This window comes from Apium graveolens, chromosome 6 (assembly GCF_009905375.1).
Source record: "Apium graveolens cultivar Ventura chromosome 6, ASM990537v1, whole genome shotgun sequence".
In the NCBI taxonomy this organism is placed as follows: domain Eukaryota; kingdom Viridiplantae; phylum Streptophyta; class Magnoliopsida; order Apiales; family Apiaceae; genus Apium; species Apium graveolens.
Genome location: NC_133652.1, coordinates 22348872 through 22369172, shown reverse-complemented (window position 1 = coordinate 22369172; position 20301 = coordinate 22348872). Strand labels below are relative to the sequence as shown.

At 30.3% G+C, this 20301-nt stretch overlaps 1 protein-coding gene and 1 long non-coding RNA gene across 3 annotated transcripts; one reads left to right on the top strand and one right to left on the bottom strand.

Annotated features, from left to right (window-relative positions):
- Positions 1 to 4321: 4321 nt before the first annotated feature.
- LOC141664020 (uncharacterized) lies at positions 4322 to 5439 on the bottom strand. Of its 2 annotated transcripts, none has more exons than XR_012551791.1 (3): positions 5318 to 5439; positions 5045 to 5172; positions 4322 to 4783 (listed from the first exon to the last, which is right to left on the bottom strand). It is a non-coding gene; the product is annotated as an uncharacterized LOC141664020 (long non-coding RNA). The 2 variants fall into 2 exon arrangements; XR_012551790.1 differs by having other exon boundaries at positions 4322 to 4618.
- A 3899-nt stretch (positions 5440 to 9338) lies between these two features.
- LOC141665213 (hsp70-Hsp90 organizing protein 3-like) lies at positions 9339 to 12661 on the top strand. The gene is made up of 7 exons (XM_074471193.1): positions 9339 to 10369; positions 11129 to 11417; positions 11550 to 11635; positions 11741 to 11964; positions 12047 to 12113; positions 12209 to 12268; positions 12366 to 12661. Exons 1-7 carry the CDS (start codon positions 9467 to 9469, stop codon positions 12477 to 12479), a joined length of 1743 nt encoding a protein of 580 aa, XP_074327294.1. The 5' UTR covers positions 9339 to 9466; the 3' UTR covers positions 12480 to 12661.
- Positions 12662 to 20301: the final 7640 nt, after the last annotated feature.

Genomic DNA, 20301 nt, shown 5'->3' with positions numbered 1-20301 from the left:
AGAATCAAATTAATATTTTTAGTACCGACAAAAAAAATAGTTTTTTTAGTACGTCCTCGTCAAATGTTTCTTCTTTTTTGGATTCCTATAAGTTTTATATTAGAATCATATTATGTGTCAAATTTATGTGTTTTCTTTTGGAATTTATGTGCGCTTCTATTTTAGAATCAGTTTATATGTATAATTTATGTCCTTTTAAAAACTCATATGAGGTTTTATATTATAATTATTTTTTATGCCTAATGTAATTGCTGCCTTTTTCAAATATATGAGGTTTTGTATTAGAATCATTTGTTGCGCCTAATTATGCATTTTATTTTTGAATTCATATGATATCAGAAAGAATTTGTGTGACTATTGTATGTGGTTCCTTTTTGTATATACATTAGCATATATATTAGAATGATTGATGAAATTTGTTGTTTGGTTATAAGCATTTGGTGTGAAAATTTAAGACGTTGGTGTTCTCCTTTTTATATTTCAACTTTTATGATTGTAAAAGGTTTATGAGTAATTGCATCATTTAGTTAGCTTGGTTACGAGTCTAGTGATTGGATGGCTCTGTTGTCCAATTATTTGCGAATATGTTCTTGCATCTTGGTAGAAGTTTCAGGTTTGCTTATTGTGGCTTTAAGGTGTTATCTCTGGAGCCCATGGAGGGTGGTTTTTTAATGGTCATTGGTCATCACTTTGACCATAGTAATTTTTATTAAGCTCATGATGGACTTGTTCAACTTTTGAATAATAGTAGTACATTATAGAGTAAGTTCTCTAATGACATAATTTTAGCCCTAATTATTTTTGTGTATTAATTTTGCCGAGTGTAGTCATTTTCTACAACTCCCAAAGAAGCCATTCCATATTTACTACACTAAGTGTGACATTTTGAACCTAAGCAGTATCACTGAATATATGATTATTCTGGTCACATAACAGCAGAGTTGCGCACAAAAGTTCATGACAAAGAATATGTTTCTTATTTAGCATTTAACTTAGTTTTTGATTTAGACAAGTCTAAGAAATGGATTTCACGTGCTTCAAGTATATTTGAAGGTCATCTAATGATGTAGGCTTGAGGAAGAAATAAAAGGTTAAAAAGGATTACGAGGAAGAAAAAAAGAGTTTTTGTAAAGAGGTGTCCCGTGTGGTTATTTTTGCATCTAGATAAGTCTTCCACTGCAGGGTTTACTGTGATTTTTGTTTATACAACCAGTGATACTAAGTTAGGAAATATTTAATTATTCATGTAATGAGTTTCTTGACTCTGTTATATTTTACGATTTATGTTGTGATTAACACTTTCATTAGAGAGACCTACACTTATGTGATAATAAAGATATATAAACTTGGCATACATAATTTTATAGGTCAAATAAATTGGTATTTCCCATACTGATGTAAAGTGTATGATACCGTTATTCCTTTATTGAAGTTTATGAGTGGTATTTGCAGTATCAATTTATTATATGAGCTTAAAGCTTTTGATGCATAATTTTTATTATTCTTTTGATGCATAATTTATATTGTTGATTGATAGATAAATGTGGGAAGATGTTACTATTCAATTAAGAAGAGAATATTGCTAAAGTATCAATAATATGTAGTGACTCTAAATAACAAGTTAATACAAGTTATGAGTATATTTTAACATCATTTTTTAGCCGGCGCCTTTAATTCATTATTAAACTTCAAATTCCAATTAAATACAGTACCAAACAAGATATTTGCATCTCTTATGTAATAATGAAGTTTTCTATAATGACTGATAAAAAAAATTGAGGCAGATAGATAAGAGTAAGACTTTGTTTTCTCAGGAGTCGGCGCATAACTGTTATTATCCATATGGATATACGATTTGTTCCCTAATCAAACAAATTATATTACTTCGTATAATAATATATCTCTTCCATGATAGTTCAGTTTTCTAGTACTTTTTTCTTCTTTATGACTTTTCCTAACATCCCAGTAAATATATAACCAAATCTGCAATGTAATCACCTTTCTTTGCATCTAATCCACATCTCCCATTCAAAAAAAAATATCCTTACATGTTACAGATATGAAGCTGATTTTTGTTCAAGAAATAAGCACACTAGTTATTGAATTCACAAAAGTAGATAATCAAATGCAAGCTTAGTACTAGCAAATTATCTTTTATGGAGTTTACGTAATACAATTTTCGTCGTTCTGATTATATAAACCATAACAAAACGTACATATATTAACCCAGTTTCAATGTTATTACTTTTGGTGTTCATTGAAAATACCTTAAAAGCATCTAATGTCACACAAATTAAGGTCAAATTTCGAAAGGTTACAGTTTCGCATATGATTACAAAGTACACAAGAGTACAGAGTGTCATATCTGGGATGATGTCTGCTAAAAAACTTACATTTTAAATGTTTAATTACTAGTTCGATACCGGAACAATTTCACCACATGTGCTTGACTCAACTGATGCTGACTTGTTTGTGGGAGACTTGAGTATGTCGATAACATCTTGATGACTTAAATGCAACATTGTTATGGGTGTGATAAAAGCACGCACATGTGGCAAAAGATTATACGCAACAACCCTTGACCATTTGTAAAGATGTAGCCCTCGTATTTTATATATTTATTAATTAATTAATTAATTAATTTTTATACACGAAATGTACACGAAACAAATACGAAACGATGAGTTACGGATATGTGTTTACTCTTAAGTACACGAATGCTAAACGGGTCGGATATGTGTTTGCCCTTCCCTACACGAAACACAAAAGTACACGACACGAAAAGTATACGAACGACACGGATTGTCAGCTCTAGCTGACAGTGGCAGATCCAGCTTCGAATATAAAGGGGGTCGGAAAAAAATTTTGACGAGCTCGAACCGAGCATTTGGCATGTTCTGCTCGAGTGCTCGAAATAAGCTCGAGCTCGCCTAAAAAAAAATCAAAAATACGATCTTATATATTAGATTATTGAGAATATTTTCGGCTGAAAATCCTCTTTAATTGTTGTAGTTGCAACCGTTAGAATTACTAGCAATTTTACCGACATATAAACTCAAGGATATTCAATATCTTTATGTAAGGTTATAATACGATCCGGGTAGCTCGCGAGCTCGCCCAGCTCGAATTCGTTTTACTGGGGTCGGCTTAGCTTGTTTCGTAAACGAGCTCGAGTCCGGTAGAGGTTTCGGCTCATTTAATTAAACGAGTCGGCTCAACTCGACTCATGAAATTAACGAGCCGAATTCGGGTAACGTTTTAGACTCGATTTAGTGTAAAATTGAACGAGCCGGCTCATCCGGCTCGTTAAAACTGACTCGTTTAGCTAAACGAGTCGTCTCGGCTCGACTCGTGAAAATTAACGAGTCGGTCAGAGGTTTAGCCTCGTTTAATCAAACGAGCCCGCTCAACTCAGTTAAACCCGGCTCGAATTACACCAGGCTCGAAACCCGGCTTGCCCGGACCAAATTACACCCATATCTTTGTGTTTTTCAACCATTTTTTGAACGAGGTCAAGAATATTGTTCAAATTTTGAAAATCTACTTTGGTTCTTGTGTCAATTATATAGTTAAAAAGCTGATCTTCAAGTGATTATAATACGTATTTGATCGAATTCTGAAGGATAGATTTGTAATCAAAATCTGATAAAGAATTATGTGGATTAAGGTATGATAGGCAAGAAATCAACTTTATATTAACTTCATTATAATTCTATCAAAATCAAAATTAATGGTGTTAAAGTGATTTAATTATGAATGCTCGTTCAGTATCTATTCCTATCATTTTTTGTCATCTATTCCTAATTTCTACTATCATTTTTAACTCATAGTTTTTTAAAACAAAAAATGTATAACTTTCGCATATAAATGTTGTCCCAATCAAATGACTTTTGACATCAAAAAATTTTAAGTAGGGGGCAATCTTTTTTTTACAAAAATTAAGGGGGTCATTTTTAATTTTTATATAATTTGAATATATAAATTTAACTAAACCAAAAATTTAACCTTAGAGGATCCGCCTAATGCTGATGCTAGATACAATTATTAATACCGAGAGCAATCTTTCAGGAAAATTAAATTGGGCTTTGAAATAGTTCTCTTTTGAAACTTCTCTATTAAAGAAACTAGGTGAAAATACCGCGTTTCGCGCGGTTCGAAAAAATAACTTTAAAAAATGAAAAAAATCAATTTAATTAACTATAAACATAGATAAAGAAAATGTATCCATTTATATTTAAAATTTAACTTAAATTTATTTATGCTATTTGATACTTACACAAGAAGTCAAAGCCGTCAAAATTCGGAAAAAATAAGATGATTTTGCAGAACTTTTAACATATATAAAAAACCATGTTTTGATCTAGTTAGTACAATTACAATCCTTGGTCACAATTCAAAAATTTGAAACATTGTACAAAAACTTGGGATTGCTTGAATAACCATCAAACAGTCAGTTTCAAGCGGCACCTCTGGCTATCAATGCTCAAACTTCCTTGAAACCTTCGTATATCTGCAACTTTCTATTACTGTCATGAGCCACAAGACCACGCCATTATATCCAGACTACTCACACAAAGTCATTCTTCAACTAATTTACTTTTACACAGTAAAGTTTAACCTGATATTAAAAATAGAAAAAGTTAACTCCCATCATATATTAAACAACGCACCTTACACTTTTTTGTGGTTGGTTTTTTATTTTTATTTTTGCATTTTGCACATATGACACCAACGTAGCACCTGACCCTTGCTGTTAAACAAACACGGTTCTTATTATGATGCCCTGTATAAAACCAAAATAGATATGCTTATATAGGATACAACTGTCATGTTTGAAATTCAATAAAATTATACATTCTACATTGTAATAATGCTGTCCAGATTATACAAGCTGGTAGTTAGCACATAACTTTTTATTGCATTACCTTTACGTATTAGCAATCAAATAGTTATCATCTATACTTAGTACTAAGTTATCTGTCGATCACCGAAATAATTTATATATTTGATTCATTCATAAGTTTCTGATCTAAAGTATTTATACCTTTTAAAAATTGGGCGTTTTAAATTGGGCAAAACTGTTATTTACTCTTGTAAACATGGTAGCACCTTCAGCAACATTCATCCTCTTAAAAGACACTTTGATCATCATTCTTCTTGGAACCCTAAGACCTGAACAACAACCACAAAGCAGGGGAAACATTTTTCAACTGTAAACATATTATTTCGCGTTTTATCATCAAATAAATTTTCAAAACATGTATTAACATTAATAAGAAATTGACTAAACATACTAACATTAAAAAGAATTGCAGACCTTAACCTGTACGGGGCACGTTGACATTGGAAAAAGTGTTAAGTCTACTATCAATGATTCTCCATGTTCTTGATGATCACTTACAATAAAGTTATGTTAGCACAATAACTTTTTGGATGCTGGAAAGAGTCTAAAGCAAAAGAATGCATAAAAATTAAATGAAAACCATTTTGTATATGATATATATTGGGTTGTGCCGCTATCTAACATTGCCTAACTATGCCTAACATTCTAGCAAGACAACATAGATGCAAAGTAGCTCTTTTTAATCACCTGAATGATCAAGTAAAATAAATTACAATTATCAATAAATCAATATTTGTCGGTCATGTTGCTCTTTAGCTCCAATATAGCCTTTCTTCTCCAGCTTCTTGATATAACAAAATCTTTATAAAAGAACACCCAAAATGGCATTAACTTCAAAGTAACTTAGATATGTTCTATAATTAGCAAAAAAAAATAAAAACTTTGATATTCTTTACATACTTTGTGCATATACAGAAACAACTTCTGCTTTTTCATTACCTCACAAACTTATTTTGAAGGAAAAACGGAAGTCTATTTTGTTCCCTAATTCAAATCCATTAGTGGCAAAAAAAATAAAAACTGGAGTTTAAATTTCAAATCAAATAATTTTAACTGTAATACCATGTTATAGTTAGGCAATTTCACATCTCACCACTATTTACCATGTAACAGAGAAATATTTCACTGAAGTTGTGGCTTCAACAACCTAACTAAAGCATAAGTTCAATATGCTTATAAATATGAATGCCTTTATATGTGCCTATAGCAAAGAGTTGCAGGTTATTCGAAGTATTTTATCATTTCTAGTTGAAGAATTCTAAGACCTGGTAAACCTATTATGTGCACATATAATGACAAAGACAACAACACAATGATCAACATAATATTAACAGATCAATAGGAAATAAAATTACACACATTAACTTATATGTATAAAGGCTAGAGGCAAGATAAAATATTGAACAGAGTGTAAAATACGAACACAAAATGACATCTATACTGGTATATCAAAATCGAGAATAAGATATCAATGTTCCTCATCACAACCTAATTAAGGAACTTAATGGCATATTGACATTAATAAGTGCATTACTTAATGCTCTCTGACATAGGACGATTAGTTGCAATAAATTTATATTTGCATAACAATTTTGGTTGCACATAAAATTATCTAAAATTGTTAAAAAATAGTTGCATCGAAACAATACATGGTATAGTGCTGAATTAAGTGCTATACCGATATATATTTTGCATTAATTGCAAACAGTGTTGAATTAAGTGCTATACTGTCATTTATTTTGCGATTTTGTCGTGTTGCAAAGTGGTTGCCACACCATTGGCCGCCTAACTTCCATAATTGCACGACATGTATAGTATACAGTTTTAAAAGATCACAACCATATATAGAGAAATTGAGCCTTAACTTTGAGCAACCTAAAATTTTATACTGAATAAAATTAAATCCACACATATCGTCCTAAAGATAGACAGTAGAGTTAACTACATGAATTATAATTTAAATTATTAATTTTAAAATGAACGGAAATTTAGGGTAAATAAAAATAACTACCTGGGAGGTTGCCAAGTCAGATGCCTAAGATCCTCCTTTATAGATTCACTTGAAATACTGCAGCAAAAAAGATCGCATATTTTTAATCAAACAATATATATATACACAAATAACTAGCACAAACGGGTGTTGCAGTTCAATTATTTAACTCTCGTCAGTTTTAAATCAAAACACCTATGAAATCTTAGTTGCTTGATTGCTAGCTTCATACATAACAAAAAAAATCATGATGTACTCTACCATGATATACCCTACTATTGAGACTGCTCCAAAGAATATACACAACCTCGAAAAATACTTTTTTATAGCTTCTATTGTATCACTTATTAATCTTCTCAAATTCTTTAGCGCAAAATATAAAAGTCTAAATGAAGGAAAATTCAGGGAAAATAAATAACTACCTGGAAGGCTGCCACGTGAAATGCCTAAGACCCTCCTTTATAGATTTACTTGAAACTGAAATATATCTAGCAAAAAGGATCACATATTTTTAATCAAACAAAAAAAGTATCTTACTGCTCCAAAGAATATATAGGACCTCCACAAACACTTTTCTAGATTCTAGTATACGACCTCGACAAACAATTTTTCTAGCTTATAGTATATCACCCATGAGTGTTCTCAAGTTATTTAGCGAAGAATGTAAAAGTCTGAGCCTAACTTTAACTGAATTTGGCCTTATAATGTAAATACGTGTCTTGAACATCCAATGAAGAATGATTACATAGTACAACACAATATCTGGTGACAAAATTAATATACAAAACAAATAAAGTAATAGCTTAATTTAATTTATTTTCCCGAATTACTAGCTGAAAAGAAATTGTCACAGGAATCATATACAGTCAATGCTAATGTTATACTGTAACCATCTTGATCTCGATCTTATGATTAGTAAATCATGTATTTGAATTGAGATATAATTGGATAATTGAGGGTTAAAATCAAAACAAATACATATCAGAATAATTTTTGCAATTACATCAGAATTTCGAAAGCAAATACATTAGAATTTCAAAAGCAAGTACCTATCAAGATTTTCGATCCCAAAGCAACAACACTTTCGATCAGTCTTTAATGTACATGGAGAAAATAACATACGGTGCTATAATGTAACCGAGCAACCACTGATGGAATTAGTTGTAAATGCAGTACAACAATTAGAAAACAATGAACCAAATGTACAATCTGTTAAACATAATCTAATCATTGGATGTGCAGGAGAAATGATCTAATCATTTATATAAACTTTTTTAATCATTTAGATAAACTTATGTAATCATTGAATCGCGTATCATATAATATATACATACATCTCAAGAATATGAAATCAAAAACTGTGGATAACCAACCTAGGTAATGGGTAATTGACTTTGAATTCTTCCTTCATTTGGCGTAGCCATTAGTTATACCTACATGTATATATATACTCATGGTGTTTTGAGCGGATTTGGTAGATGAAAAGGTTGTAACTGATATATAATGGAAGAGTGAAAGCACAAAATTGATCATTTGCAAAAAAGTAGCCCATAATTCTTAAAATTTTAGAAATGCCAGAAATTGGCAAAGCCGGAGCTGAGATATGCCACGTCACACACACAAGATTTTCTTTTACATAAATATATAGATATATAGAAGCTTCAAGGTGTGATCATGTTAAACTGAGACCAACATTTTCTTCTTAGTTAGAGCACCTCCAACTATTTCCTAATTGCTCTTAAATACATAATAATATAAAATTGATGCATAGAATCTTGTTTCTAATTTCAACAAAATTCTTTATATGGGCTTGTAAGTTACAGAATATTAATATTTTAAATTTCTCAATAACAAAAATTTGAGTAAAAATATATTTAAGTAGATATTTATTAATAAAAAAAGTTAAGAACATATCAATACTGCTAATGTTAACATGACATAGACACATAGTGGTAGAAAGAAGAATCGATGACGATCAGAACATGCTATTTTTTGAGTAAATGTTAGAAGATCTCAACAAAATTTCCTGTAAATTGTTTATTCAATGGTCTCCCGTCCTCTGGTCTAGCAAAATTAAAATTTTTAAGTCAATTTTACCGTGAATTTTTACGAATTAATCATAATTAAAATTAAATAAAATATAGTATTAAACAGCGTCCGACAACATATATTTTTTTCCAGATTTTTTAACTTCATTAAAGATCGCCAATTTTTGGTAATTTTTCAAAAGTTATCGATAAATCCCTCATAAATTAGTTAAAAAATATTTAATCAAATTATGAAATTATTGATAAAGTATCCATTTTTAAAAAAATATACGATAAATCATAAATCAGTATATAAACAGAATAACTCGTATTTTTTAAATTTGTAACAATAACTGTGCACTTTTTGGGTGTTAAATCGATTCATATTCAAACTCTAAACAACACCAGAACATTCCAGAAATAACTCACAGGTACTACTATTTCCTCCCTATATAAACAAGCCCCTCTGATCTTTCCCACGCATTCAATTAAAATCCGATAAATTTAACAACACTAATAAAAAATCATCAAACTAATTAATCATCAATGGCAGACGAAGCTAAAGCCGCCGGAAACGCCGCCTTCGCCGCCGGAAACTTCTCCGACGCAATTCGCCACTTCTCCGACGCGATCAACCTTTCTCCGACCAATCACGTTCTCTACTCCAACCGATCCGCCGCTTACGCTTCTCTCAACAACTTCTCCGACGCTTTAGCCGACGCGAAAAAAACCGTTGAGATTAAACCGGACTGGTCTAAAGGGTATTCACGGCTCGGTTCGGCTTTTATCGGGTTACGTGATTATGTATCGGCGATTGAAGCGTATAAGAAAGGGCTTGAGATTGATCCTACCAATGAAGGTTTGAAATCGGGTTTATCCGATGCGGAGAAGGCGGCTTCGACCCGACCCGGGTTTGACCCGACCCGACCCGGATCGAGTCCGTTTGGAGATGCGTTTGGGCCGGAGATGTGGGCGAAGCTGACGGCTGATCCGTCGACTAGGGCGTATATGCAACAGCCTGATTTTGTGAATATGATGAGAGAATTGCAGAAAAACCCGAATAATTTGAATCTGTATTTGAAGGATCCTAGGTTTATGCAATCATTAGGTGTTTTGCTTAATATTAAGCTTTCGACACGGGGGAATGAGGATAAGGAGATGTTTGAAGCTCAGTCGGAGAGGAAGAGGCCAGCTGAGGAGGAACAGGTGAATGTGAAGGAGAAGAAACGCGAGGCGGAGCCAATGCAGGAGGAGGTGGAAGTGTCGGAGGAGAAGGAGGCGAGGGAAAGGAAGGCGAAAGCGCAGAAGGAGAAAGAGGCGGGGAATGTGGCTTATAAGAAGAAGGATTTTGAGAATGCAATTAAGTGTTATAGTGAGGCTGTTGAATTGGATGATACGGATATTTCGTTTTTGACGAATAGGGCTGCTGTTTATTTGGAGATGGGGAAGGTATGTTGTTAAAGTTTCAATCTTTATGCATTACTTGCTTGGAAAATTGAATGTTTTTTTTGTAATTTAGTGCGCTTAAGGTTTGATATATCCTTTTTTGTTATTGGGATAGCCTATACTTGGTTTGGAGATAATTTGAATAAATTTGACGACTTGTGCTTGCTAGGTTGATATTTAATTTTTGTAATTTAGCGCGCTTAAGGTTTGATATATTCATTTTTGTTATTGTGATAATCTATTCTTGGGTTGGAGATAATTTGAATAAATTTGACAACTTGTGCTTGCTAGGTTGATGTTATTTGAAGGCTTTCTGTAGAAATATTTACTGTTATTTGCTAAACCCTTTTTTTTAAAACTCGAAATTAAGCAAAGTATCGATTTAATTCGCAGTTTTATCATTCAAATAAAACTTTCAAGTGTAATTTTTTTTTTGTTACATGAATAAGTTATGCGTTTGATTTAATTTGATTATTTTGTTTATATTATCTGATCTAATAATAAATTGATAATATTTCTATATGCTGTATATCCTGAAATCCTATATGGTCCGGCCACACCTTTAATTGCTTCTTACTTCTTTGGGCATATCCTACTCAGGTTATTGATTGTGCCAGTGCAAGCGAATTTTACTCATAATAGGAAGTCACTTTAGGTTAAACAAACCGGCTTAAAAAATGCTGCTACTGAAGCTTTTATTTCAGTTAAGATGTAAAAATACTATTAAAATCTGCATCTAATTTAGTTAACTAATTCCACCAGTTTGAGGAGTGCATTAAAGATTGCGACAAAGCTGTTGAAAGAGGCAGAGAACTCAGATCGGACTTCAAGATGGTTGCAAAGGCTTTGACGAGGAAAGGGACTGCTTTGGTGAAAATGGCCAAATGCTCCAGGGACTATGAACCTGCCATTGAGACATTTCAGAAAGCTTTGACAGAGCATCGTAATCCGGATACACTGAAGAAACTTAACGATGCTGAGAAAGCAAAGAAAGATCTGGAGCAACAGGAGTATTTTGATCCAAAAATAGCAGACGAGGAGCGAGAGAAAGGTAATATTTTTTTCTTTTTACCCTGGGGTTACTTGTATAATGCTACACTTCAATATGATCTGCTCCCTCTATAATGCTACACCTTAATATATTCTGTTGCATGAGTGGTTAACGGATAACATGTTCCCCCAGGTAATGAATTTTTTAAGCAGCAAAAGTATCCCGAAGCAATTAAGCAGTACACGGAATCATTGAGGAGGAATCCAAAGGATCACAAGGTTTGTCAATGTCATAATTAATATGCTGTTATTAATCGTGTTTATGTGGGTATGTGAGAGAATTTTGATGCATCTTTGACATCTACTTGTTACTGACTTGTACAGGCATACAGCAACAGAGCGGCTTGCTATACAAAACTAGGGGCATTACCCGAGGGATTGAAGGATGCAGAGAAGTGTATTGAGCTTGATCCCACATTCGCCAAGGGATATACCAGAAAAGGTGCTGCCCAATTTCTCATGAAAGATTATGACAAAGCTTTGGAAACATATGAAGCAGGGTTGAAACACGATCCACACAACCAAGAACTGCTGGATGGTGTTAAGAGGTACACTATCTTGACTGTCTTGAATGAAGACACCGTTTATTATGTAGCACTTTCACTAATTGCTGTATCAATTGTTTTGCAGATGTGTCGGTCAGATCAACAAGGCCAGCCGCGGTGATTTAACTCCTGAGGAATTGAAGGAGCGGCAGGTATATTTACTCGTAATATGATTACAATCCTACATATTTGATTAATAAATTTGAAATCTTATCTTTACAGATTAACTTAATTAATACTTTTGTAGGCCAAGGCAATGCAAGACCCTGAGATTCAGAACATCCTCCAAGACCCAGTAATGAGACAGGTTAGATTAATGGGATTTAAAAGTATTGTTTGTCGAAATTATTAGGTTCTGGTTATTTTTTATTCTTCAGTTTGTGTAATGACTATTTTCTCTACAGGTTTTGGTAGATTTGCAGGAGAATCCCAAGGCGTCACAGGAGCACATGAAGAATCCCCTAGTGATGAACAAGATTCAGAAGTTAATAAGTTCAGGGATTGTGCAGATTAAGTAAAGATACACATTAAGCAAATAGATCGGAAATTTCTTTTGATGGAACAAATTAAAATGTAGTATTTTTGTTAGCTTTGCTTCTTCTTTAGTAATGACCTTCTTCCCTTGTCGTAAGAGCTTCTGCCTTGTGCTTTGACTTGGACAATGTTCTACTTTATAATTCATCTCTCTAAGTTCTTATGATTTTCCAAACTTTCCAAATTTATGCCCTTATTTGTTTAAACTTTAAATGTTTGGTGAACAACTGAACATTATATTTTTTGGTAAGAGGGAAAACTTTACATATTATTTTTGGTAGTACACGGCAGCAAGTATTTTTTTTTCCAGTAAATAATGTATTCATTGATAAATTGTATACTGAATATAATAAAAAAGATAAAACATACTAGCATATAACCCGTATAACGCATGGACTGATTATAATAATTATTATTTAATTATTTTTTATTATATAAAATTAAATTATAGCAGATAATAAATATGTTTTATTGAAATTCATGACAAAATTAATAATTTATATATCATGTTATTGACAGATTCAAATTCTAAATAGTTAAAGTAATAAAAAGTCCACCGACTGACGTTTACCGGAGGAGTATATGGTTGATTTGGTGTATCCGATTGATGTGATAATTTTTTTTTAATTTGTTCTTGATTTATTAAAAAATTGTTATTTTTAAATTTGAATTATTAAAATTAATATTGGAATTGTTTGGTTCCCTACGAAAAAGGTAAAAAAGAAGTTGAGTGCGATTAGAAATCAAGTAGGATTATCAAAGAGTTTGTAATTATATCAAATACATGATTTAATTTTTTTTAAATAAAATATTTTTACTTTAACTTTGTTTTGGAAAGTGTTAACAACCATTTTAGGAAGGTGGTCATCAACTAACCAAACGAAACCATGTTTCGCTTATAATAATATAGTATATATTTCATTCAGAAAGTGCTTATTATCTAACCGAAGGTCATGCAAAGATGTCCCTGGAAATTTAGATAATAATACCTTAATGTTTGAAGAGATAATCCACAAAAAGCCTTGTTAAAACCTCCAAGAGTAAAACCTAACGGGAAAAAAAGGCTCAATGGGGAAAAAGAGTGTCCTCATTAAAATAACTAGTATCTTCCGATAGAGATAAAAATCGCTCGTGTCATCAAAATTTTTGATTAAGTTGCATTGTACTCCGAAATCCTTAACTATATGACTTGTGCTTTAAAATCTGAAACTCTTCCAATTATCGAGAAGAACACCATACCATCAAAATTATAGCAAATTGTCTTGTACTTCAAGGTTCATTGAAGCTAATCACTTTACAATCTTATAATAGAACACTCAATTATATTTTTTCAAACATCCTGAAAATGAGAACAAAATAAATAAGAAGAATATTTTAGAATAAAAGAAAATATAATATTTGTTCAAACGTATAATTTAACCAAAGAAAATCTCAAGTTAGACATAAAAGTCAACAAAATGGCACACGATTGTCTCTAAAGGCCAAAATTATGTCATCAATAAGTCAACCATAAAAGATACAATAACAAACCATCAACGTCACAAAACCTCTTCAAGGTAGCAAAACCACCTGTTATGGTCTCAGAAAGGTACACAAATAATTAAGAATAAAAGTTATAAAAATGTATTGCATAATTTTAAAATTTGAATTAAAAGATATAATGTAAAATTGTTTAAAATTTAAATTTTAACAATGGATAACAAAGATCAACAATTACGACAATAATAAAAGACAATTAAAGTCCTTTAGCTAGCACAAAATTATATATTTAACTATTTATTAGTAACATAAAAACGCCAATCGTCATAAAAGACAAATACGCCGTCAATCATGGCCTCCAAAAATGGTACAAATTTTCTTATAAATTAAGGCACAAAGTTATCAATCATGATCCCCAATAATGATAAAATATATATTAAAACAAAAAGGTAACATATAATCCAAATATCTATTTTAAAAGAGTTCAAATTTTGAATATTAAATCTAAAGGTTAAAAAGGTAACTTATAATTAAAGATTCCATCTAATACTAAAAAAAAGATAATCAATTATTAGTCATTAATACCATATAACTCAAAATCATATTTAAAAGATCCCATTTAATAAAAGTAAAAGATAAATACACTAAACAATTCGTCCATCTAAATCATGTATTTGGAAAGAATTTAAATTTCAAATTTGAAGAATACAACTCATAATTACTAAAATTATTGCAAATTGATATTTTCCACGATCATACTTGCAAAGACTAAATAGTCAATCTAATTATATTAAACACTAAAAATCTAAATAGAAAGTATTGAAACATTTACAAAAATAATGGTCAAAGTATATTGTACAAAAATAATTTTAGATATTATTTTAAAAATAATTCTCCAAAAACATTTACTACACGATTTTGAAAGATCAAACACCAGGGTTTATTAACAACTCAGTAAGAATATCAAGAACACAATTAAAATTATGATTATGGAAGATCAAAGACTAGGGTTTAATGACAACTCGTGAGAATATAAGAAACACTCCAAGAACACATATCACCAATTAACATCAAATATAAACATATGAATTATAATCAACACCAAAAAAAGAACACATAATATAAGATTTATTAAGGCATACATGTATGGCAAAACAATACAAATCATATGAATTATCTACATTTGCGCCAACATAAATGGATAATTTATAAAAACATACTAATTAAAACAAAAAAGCATATGTGATTCGGATTTGGCAACCTAATCATATCTTTCAGAAATATATTAAAACATATAAATATATGCATCTGAATAATAAAATTGAGAGAATTAACGTACGTGACAGATAAATTTTTGTACTACATACATGGATTGGTTATTGAAATTAGAAGTATCAAAATTGAAAGAACTAACCACGAAGATAAATCCTTAGCCGGAAAATCGATTAGCCACCGTGGTCCGTGGCTCCGTGACATCTCTCTGGTCTTAAATTAATTAAAAGAGTGAAAAGAAATGTGAGTTGCAAGAGAAAGTTATTGACTTGCTAAAACCAATGGATCTTTCTATCCATTTTGACTTTTGGTTAGTAGAGATAAAGAGAATAAACTAATCATTGTTATCACTTGAAAACCTAAAATAGTCAATGATATCACGTGAAAAAGTCAATTTTGCTATGGTAATTTTTTTAATAATGAAAAAAGCTACTTAAAAATTAAAACTAAATATTATGAATTTGTAAAATCTCCTGTCAAATATTTAAAAACGTTAACAAAATGATGTTTGCTACAAGATTTTAGCATGATTAAAAATAAAAAATGTAACTAGGTAACGTGATCAATTGATCTTGATACATGCTTCAAGCCTTCTAAAGACTATCACAAGGAAGGATCTGCTGTAGATTGTTTGATTCGACAGTTCTTTTTTTTTTCTTTCTATATGGCTTGTCAGATTGACGAATGGATTTTAAAGTTCGTTAAGCTATACGAGGAGGCAGAGTTCCTCCTCAAGACTAGAGTTGTAAACGAATTGTGATGAGCCGAGTTTTGTCCTTAACGTGTTGAGCTTAATTTTTTTCTTAACAAGCCGGATCGAACTGAGGCGAACTTTTTTATCGCACAAAAATGTGTTTGAGCTCGGGTTCGTTAATGAACCGAGCCGAACTCGAGTTTCTATCAAACAAAAACGAGTTGAGCCGAACTCGAGCCCTTAACGAACAACTCGTGAACAGTAACATTTAATTTTAAAAAAATTGATTGAAACCCACTTCGACCAACTTATTATCAGTTTCGAGACAACTGAAACTCAAATTTTAATCTATTATCCTCAAATAATTCAAATGATTTGTGTATTATATATTTAGGAGTAATTTTATACTAAAAATGTTAGGAATATTTTTAAAATCAGTATATATTTATATTTTTTTCGACGTTTACCGAGCCGAGTTCAAGTTAAACAAATTCGAATCGAGCTCGAGCCGACTCGAGCTCTTTAAGTTTAGTGCACATATTTTCGAGTTCGAGCTCGAATTTTTAACGAACCGAGTCAAATCGAGACCTTAATAAACCGAGCTCAGAACAGCTTAGTTTGTTCACAGCTCTACGGGCCGGTATGAATTACAACGGTGGTGCTTGGCTGCACATTTGATTCCTCAAAGGTAATTGGTTTTGCCGAGGTTGAATAATCTAAGCAAAATCTAAATAAACGAAAGACGACATCAGATATTGCCGGCTTGTCAAAAGTTTTAAGAAAAATATAGAAAAGATTATATGTGATTTCTCAATAAAAGTAATTTATGATTTTAAGTGGAAAAAAATGTTAAACATAATTATTTTTTGTAAGTTGTTTATAAGTTATGAATTTTTCAAAAAAAATCAAAGTTTTAACATAATAATTTTAAACATGAATATAAAATTCAAGAGACAAAGTTTAAAAGAGTAAGATTTTGGAACAGGTGAAAAAGGTTAAGTAGATGAAGCAGCTACGGTTTGTCAAGAAGAAAGGGAAGGGAAGAAATGAAGAAAGAGGCCCGAGAGAAAAATGAAAAGCCTAATGTATCTCTTATTTTGCAAAACAACTTACCAATTTGCACAACGGGCTTTCAGCCCAAAATAGCTCAAAATATAAATTAATTTGCACAAGATATCGTGGGTTTTATTTTTTCAGGCCCAGGTTCAAAATCATCATTCCTGGAAACAGAAAGAGAGGAATGATATCTTTGGTTTTCTACAAGCCGATATGTGAGATAGTTCGCAGGCCAATTTCGGACGTAACGAAACAACTGAAACTAATTGGGCGTTTGGATATATAATGAGAACGGGAATACGTAATGAGAATGGAATCGAGGGAAAATGGGATTAGTAAAAATAATAATAAAACGAAGATTCAAGGATTAGAGTGGATTTAATTACTTATCAAAAAAGTAAAGGAATTTTATTTTGCACTACTAAATTATTAATTCAAACACTATCAATTAAATTTTAAATTTCGATTTCTCTTATTCGGACATATTAACCATCAACTAAATACCTTCTGTAACTTCCGACATTGTGAATCTTGAATAAATGATATATGGGAGAACACTGCACGGTCCTGATTTAGTGTCTTTTTGAACTCACTCTTCGATATATATGATACTACACGAAAGTATATAAATTAATTAAATAAATATAATACCAATTTATAATATATGTTATTTATTATAATGACATAATAGAAAATACATGATTTACATGATTTTCATAATAAACTCTTTAAATATTATATAGAGGCATATAAAATTCAGAATCCGAAAATGTAGCTCAGATTGATCGGATCATAACTCAATCAGAAAAAGTTCAACCTAAGAGCAGTTAACGGATTTTATTTTCTAATAAGGGCTGAGATCCGGTCCATGAATGGTTTGGGGTCACGTATATTTAGTTTGATTGGATCAATAGGGGAACCAAAATGAATCATAGAATTAAAAAATTTAGTTTTGGACTTTGGACGCTTTTACAACATCTCCGATATTAAAAACTCCTTAACCAAAGGTATAGATAGCATATCATAAATATAAGTTATAGAAATCTTGTAAAAAACATGCATTTTAACGGGACATCTCTTCTATATATAATAAGAGAAGATGATGATAATATTTATAAGATTAAAAAAAGTCTTGTTGAAATTATTAATTTACCCCTGTACTTTAAATTTATATACAAGAGGTTGTTCGAAGGAATTGAACCGAGTCTATACATTTACAAGCACCATCAATTACCATTACACCATACTTCAAGTTTTTTATAATACACATAATATGTGAGTGTCGTAAATAGTGACAATTTATTTAACTTTAAACATGATTACTGAAATATTTGTAGACGTAGTGTTGAACAATTGAATTTGAGATATAAAGTTAAGCATAATACATAAACGGATCATTCCCTTATTTATTAAACAATTTTTAATTTGAAAGGTATGCCTCATACATTTTTAATATATATTTTTTAATAAAAAAATAAATTATACATAAAATTAATTTTTTTATATGTTGAAAAGAGATACACTTATAAAAATAATATATATGTGTACTACACATTTAGATAAGCTATAATTAGCGTATTTCAATTTATTTCAAATTCAAAATTAGAATTTGACCCATTTTTCAAAAAATACTCGAAATTTGACTAAATGACATGCACGTAAATACCACGTCACTACCTAGCTTTAATTTAAATTACGAGTTCGACTAGAAAATCTTACCAACAAAGAAAAGTTTTGTGATATCTTATGTTGGTGATAATCAATATTTTTGAGGTCTTTATAAAATCAAGACAATTGATAATATGTATCAAAATTACTAGCTTCAATATCAGAATTTTACCCATTTTGAAAAAATACTCGAAATTTGACTACATGACTTAGCCGAAAATACATCATTACTATCTAGGTTTAATAAATTTAAATTACGAGTTAGACGAGAATATCTTACCAATAAAGATGAATTTTATAATATCTTATATTAATAAAAATTGATATTTTTGAGGTTTTCATACGATCAAGTCAATTGATATTATGTATCAAATTTACTAACTGACTGGTTTTACATTATTACATCTGGAACTTGACCCAATATTAAAATATATTCAAAATTTGACATGAGATGTCACAAGCTCCGTTAAAACTACGAAGATATACTAAATCAATTTATTTATTAATGTTCCACTTTAAAAAAAATTAGATTTAAAATATTATTCAATGATGGTGAATTAATAAAGGGTTGCTCCTAAAGTCCTATTTTTTCATTCTCTTTAGAATTAATTAAACTACAACTATAAAGTAAAATTAATAATTTTCATTAACATGTTATTTGAAAAATGGTAAAATATTTGATGCTTCTTCATAAAAAATAATTTATTTATTGCATTATTTAATTAAAGATATATTTATATTCAAAAATTTGTGAGACAAATCCTAAATTTTATATTATTCAATTTGATATGGTTATTATAAGTAATCATATACATAAAGTCCTTATTTTTTGTGGAGATCTGTAGTCCAAAATCCTAACTTTATATTACAATCCAATCTAATGGTTCAGATTTTATGTTTCTAATAATTTAAAAACTAGAATAATAAACTAAACGTGTGTTATGATGTTATATCATTAATGTTCACCAGGTTGAATATTTACGAGTTCTACAACGTGAATACGTATGTTCTTCAAACTGATCATGCTTAATAAAATCACATGTACTGCAATGTTTAACTTGTCAAATGTATGAGATTTGCAAGATATTTATTAAAATAGTGATATTTGTAGAATATGATTCACACTATAATACGTTTTACAAAAATTTTTGTATTATTTTACTTGTAGAACATATATGCACTCTCGTACTCAACTAAAAATAAGGACTCAATAGAACTTACCTCATATATATATATATATAAGAAATTTGAAAAATGACAGAATTCATTATTTTGAAAAAAAAATATATTTAAAATTAGCAATAATAAATTTAGAAAAAAAAATTAGTGTTGGAAAAATATTGTACAACTATTTTGAATTATTTGAAAAAAGGTCTAAACTATAATGTATTGTACTATTTGATTTAATCCATATTATGCTATCTAAATAAAAAAAATTAATATTAGTCGATATTTTGAAAGGATTAACAAGTTAAACTAATATTAAAAAAAATCATCAAATTGAAAATATTTAATTTTAGAAAAGTAATATAAAATTTATCAAGTTACTATAAAAAGTATTAGAATCATAAATGAAAGAAATTTCAAAATACACACATGTGATTTTATCTTTACCAATATTAAAACATTAAATTATT

Excerpts from the sequence above, each read along its gene's own strand:
- LOC141665213 (XM_074471193.1), top strand. The coding sequence starts at position 9,467 with ATGGCAGACGAAGCTAAAGCCGCCGGAAACGCCGCCTTCGCCGCCGGA. Across the intron at positions 11,418-11,549 it reads AGACGAGGAGCGAGAGAAAG|GTAATGAATTTTTTAAGCAG; the intron begins GTAATATTTTTT and ends ATGTTCCCCCAG. Across the intron at positions 12,114-12,208 it reads AGGAATTGAAGGAGCGGCAG|GCCAAGGCAATGCAAGACCC; the intron begins GTATATTTACTC and ends ATACTTTTGTAG.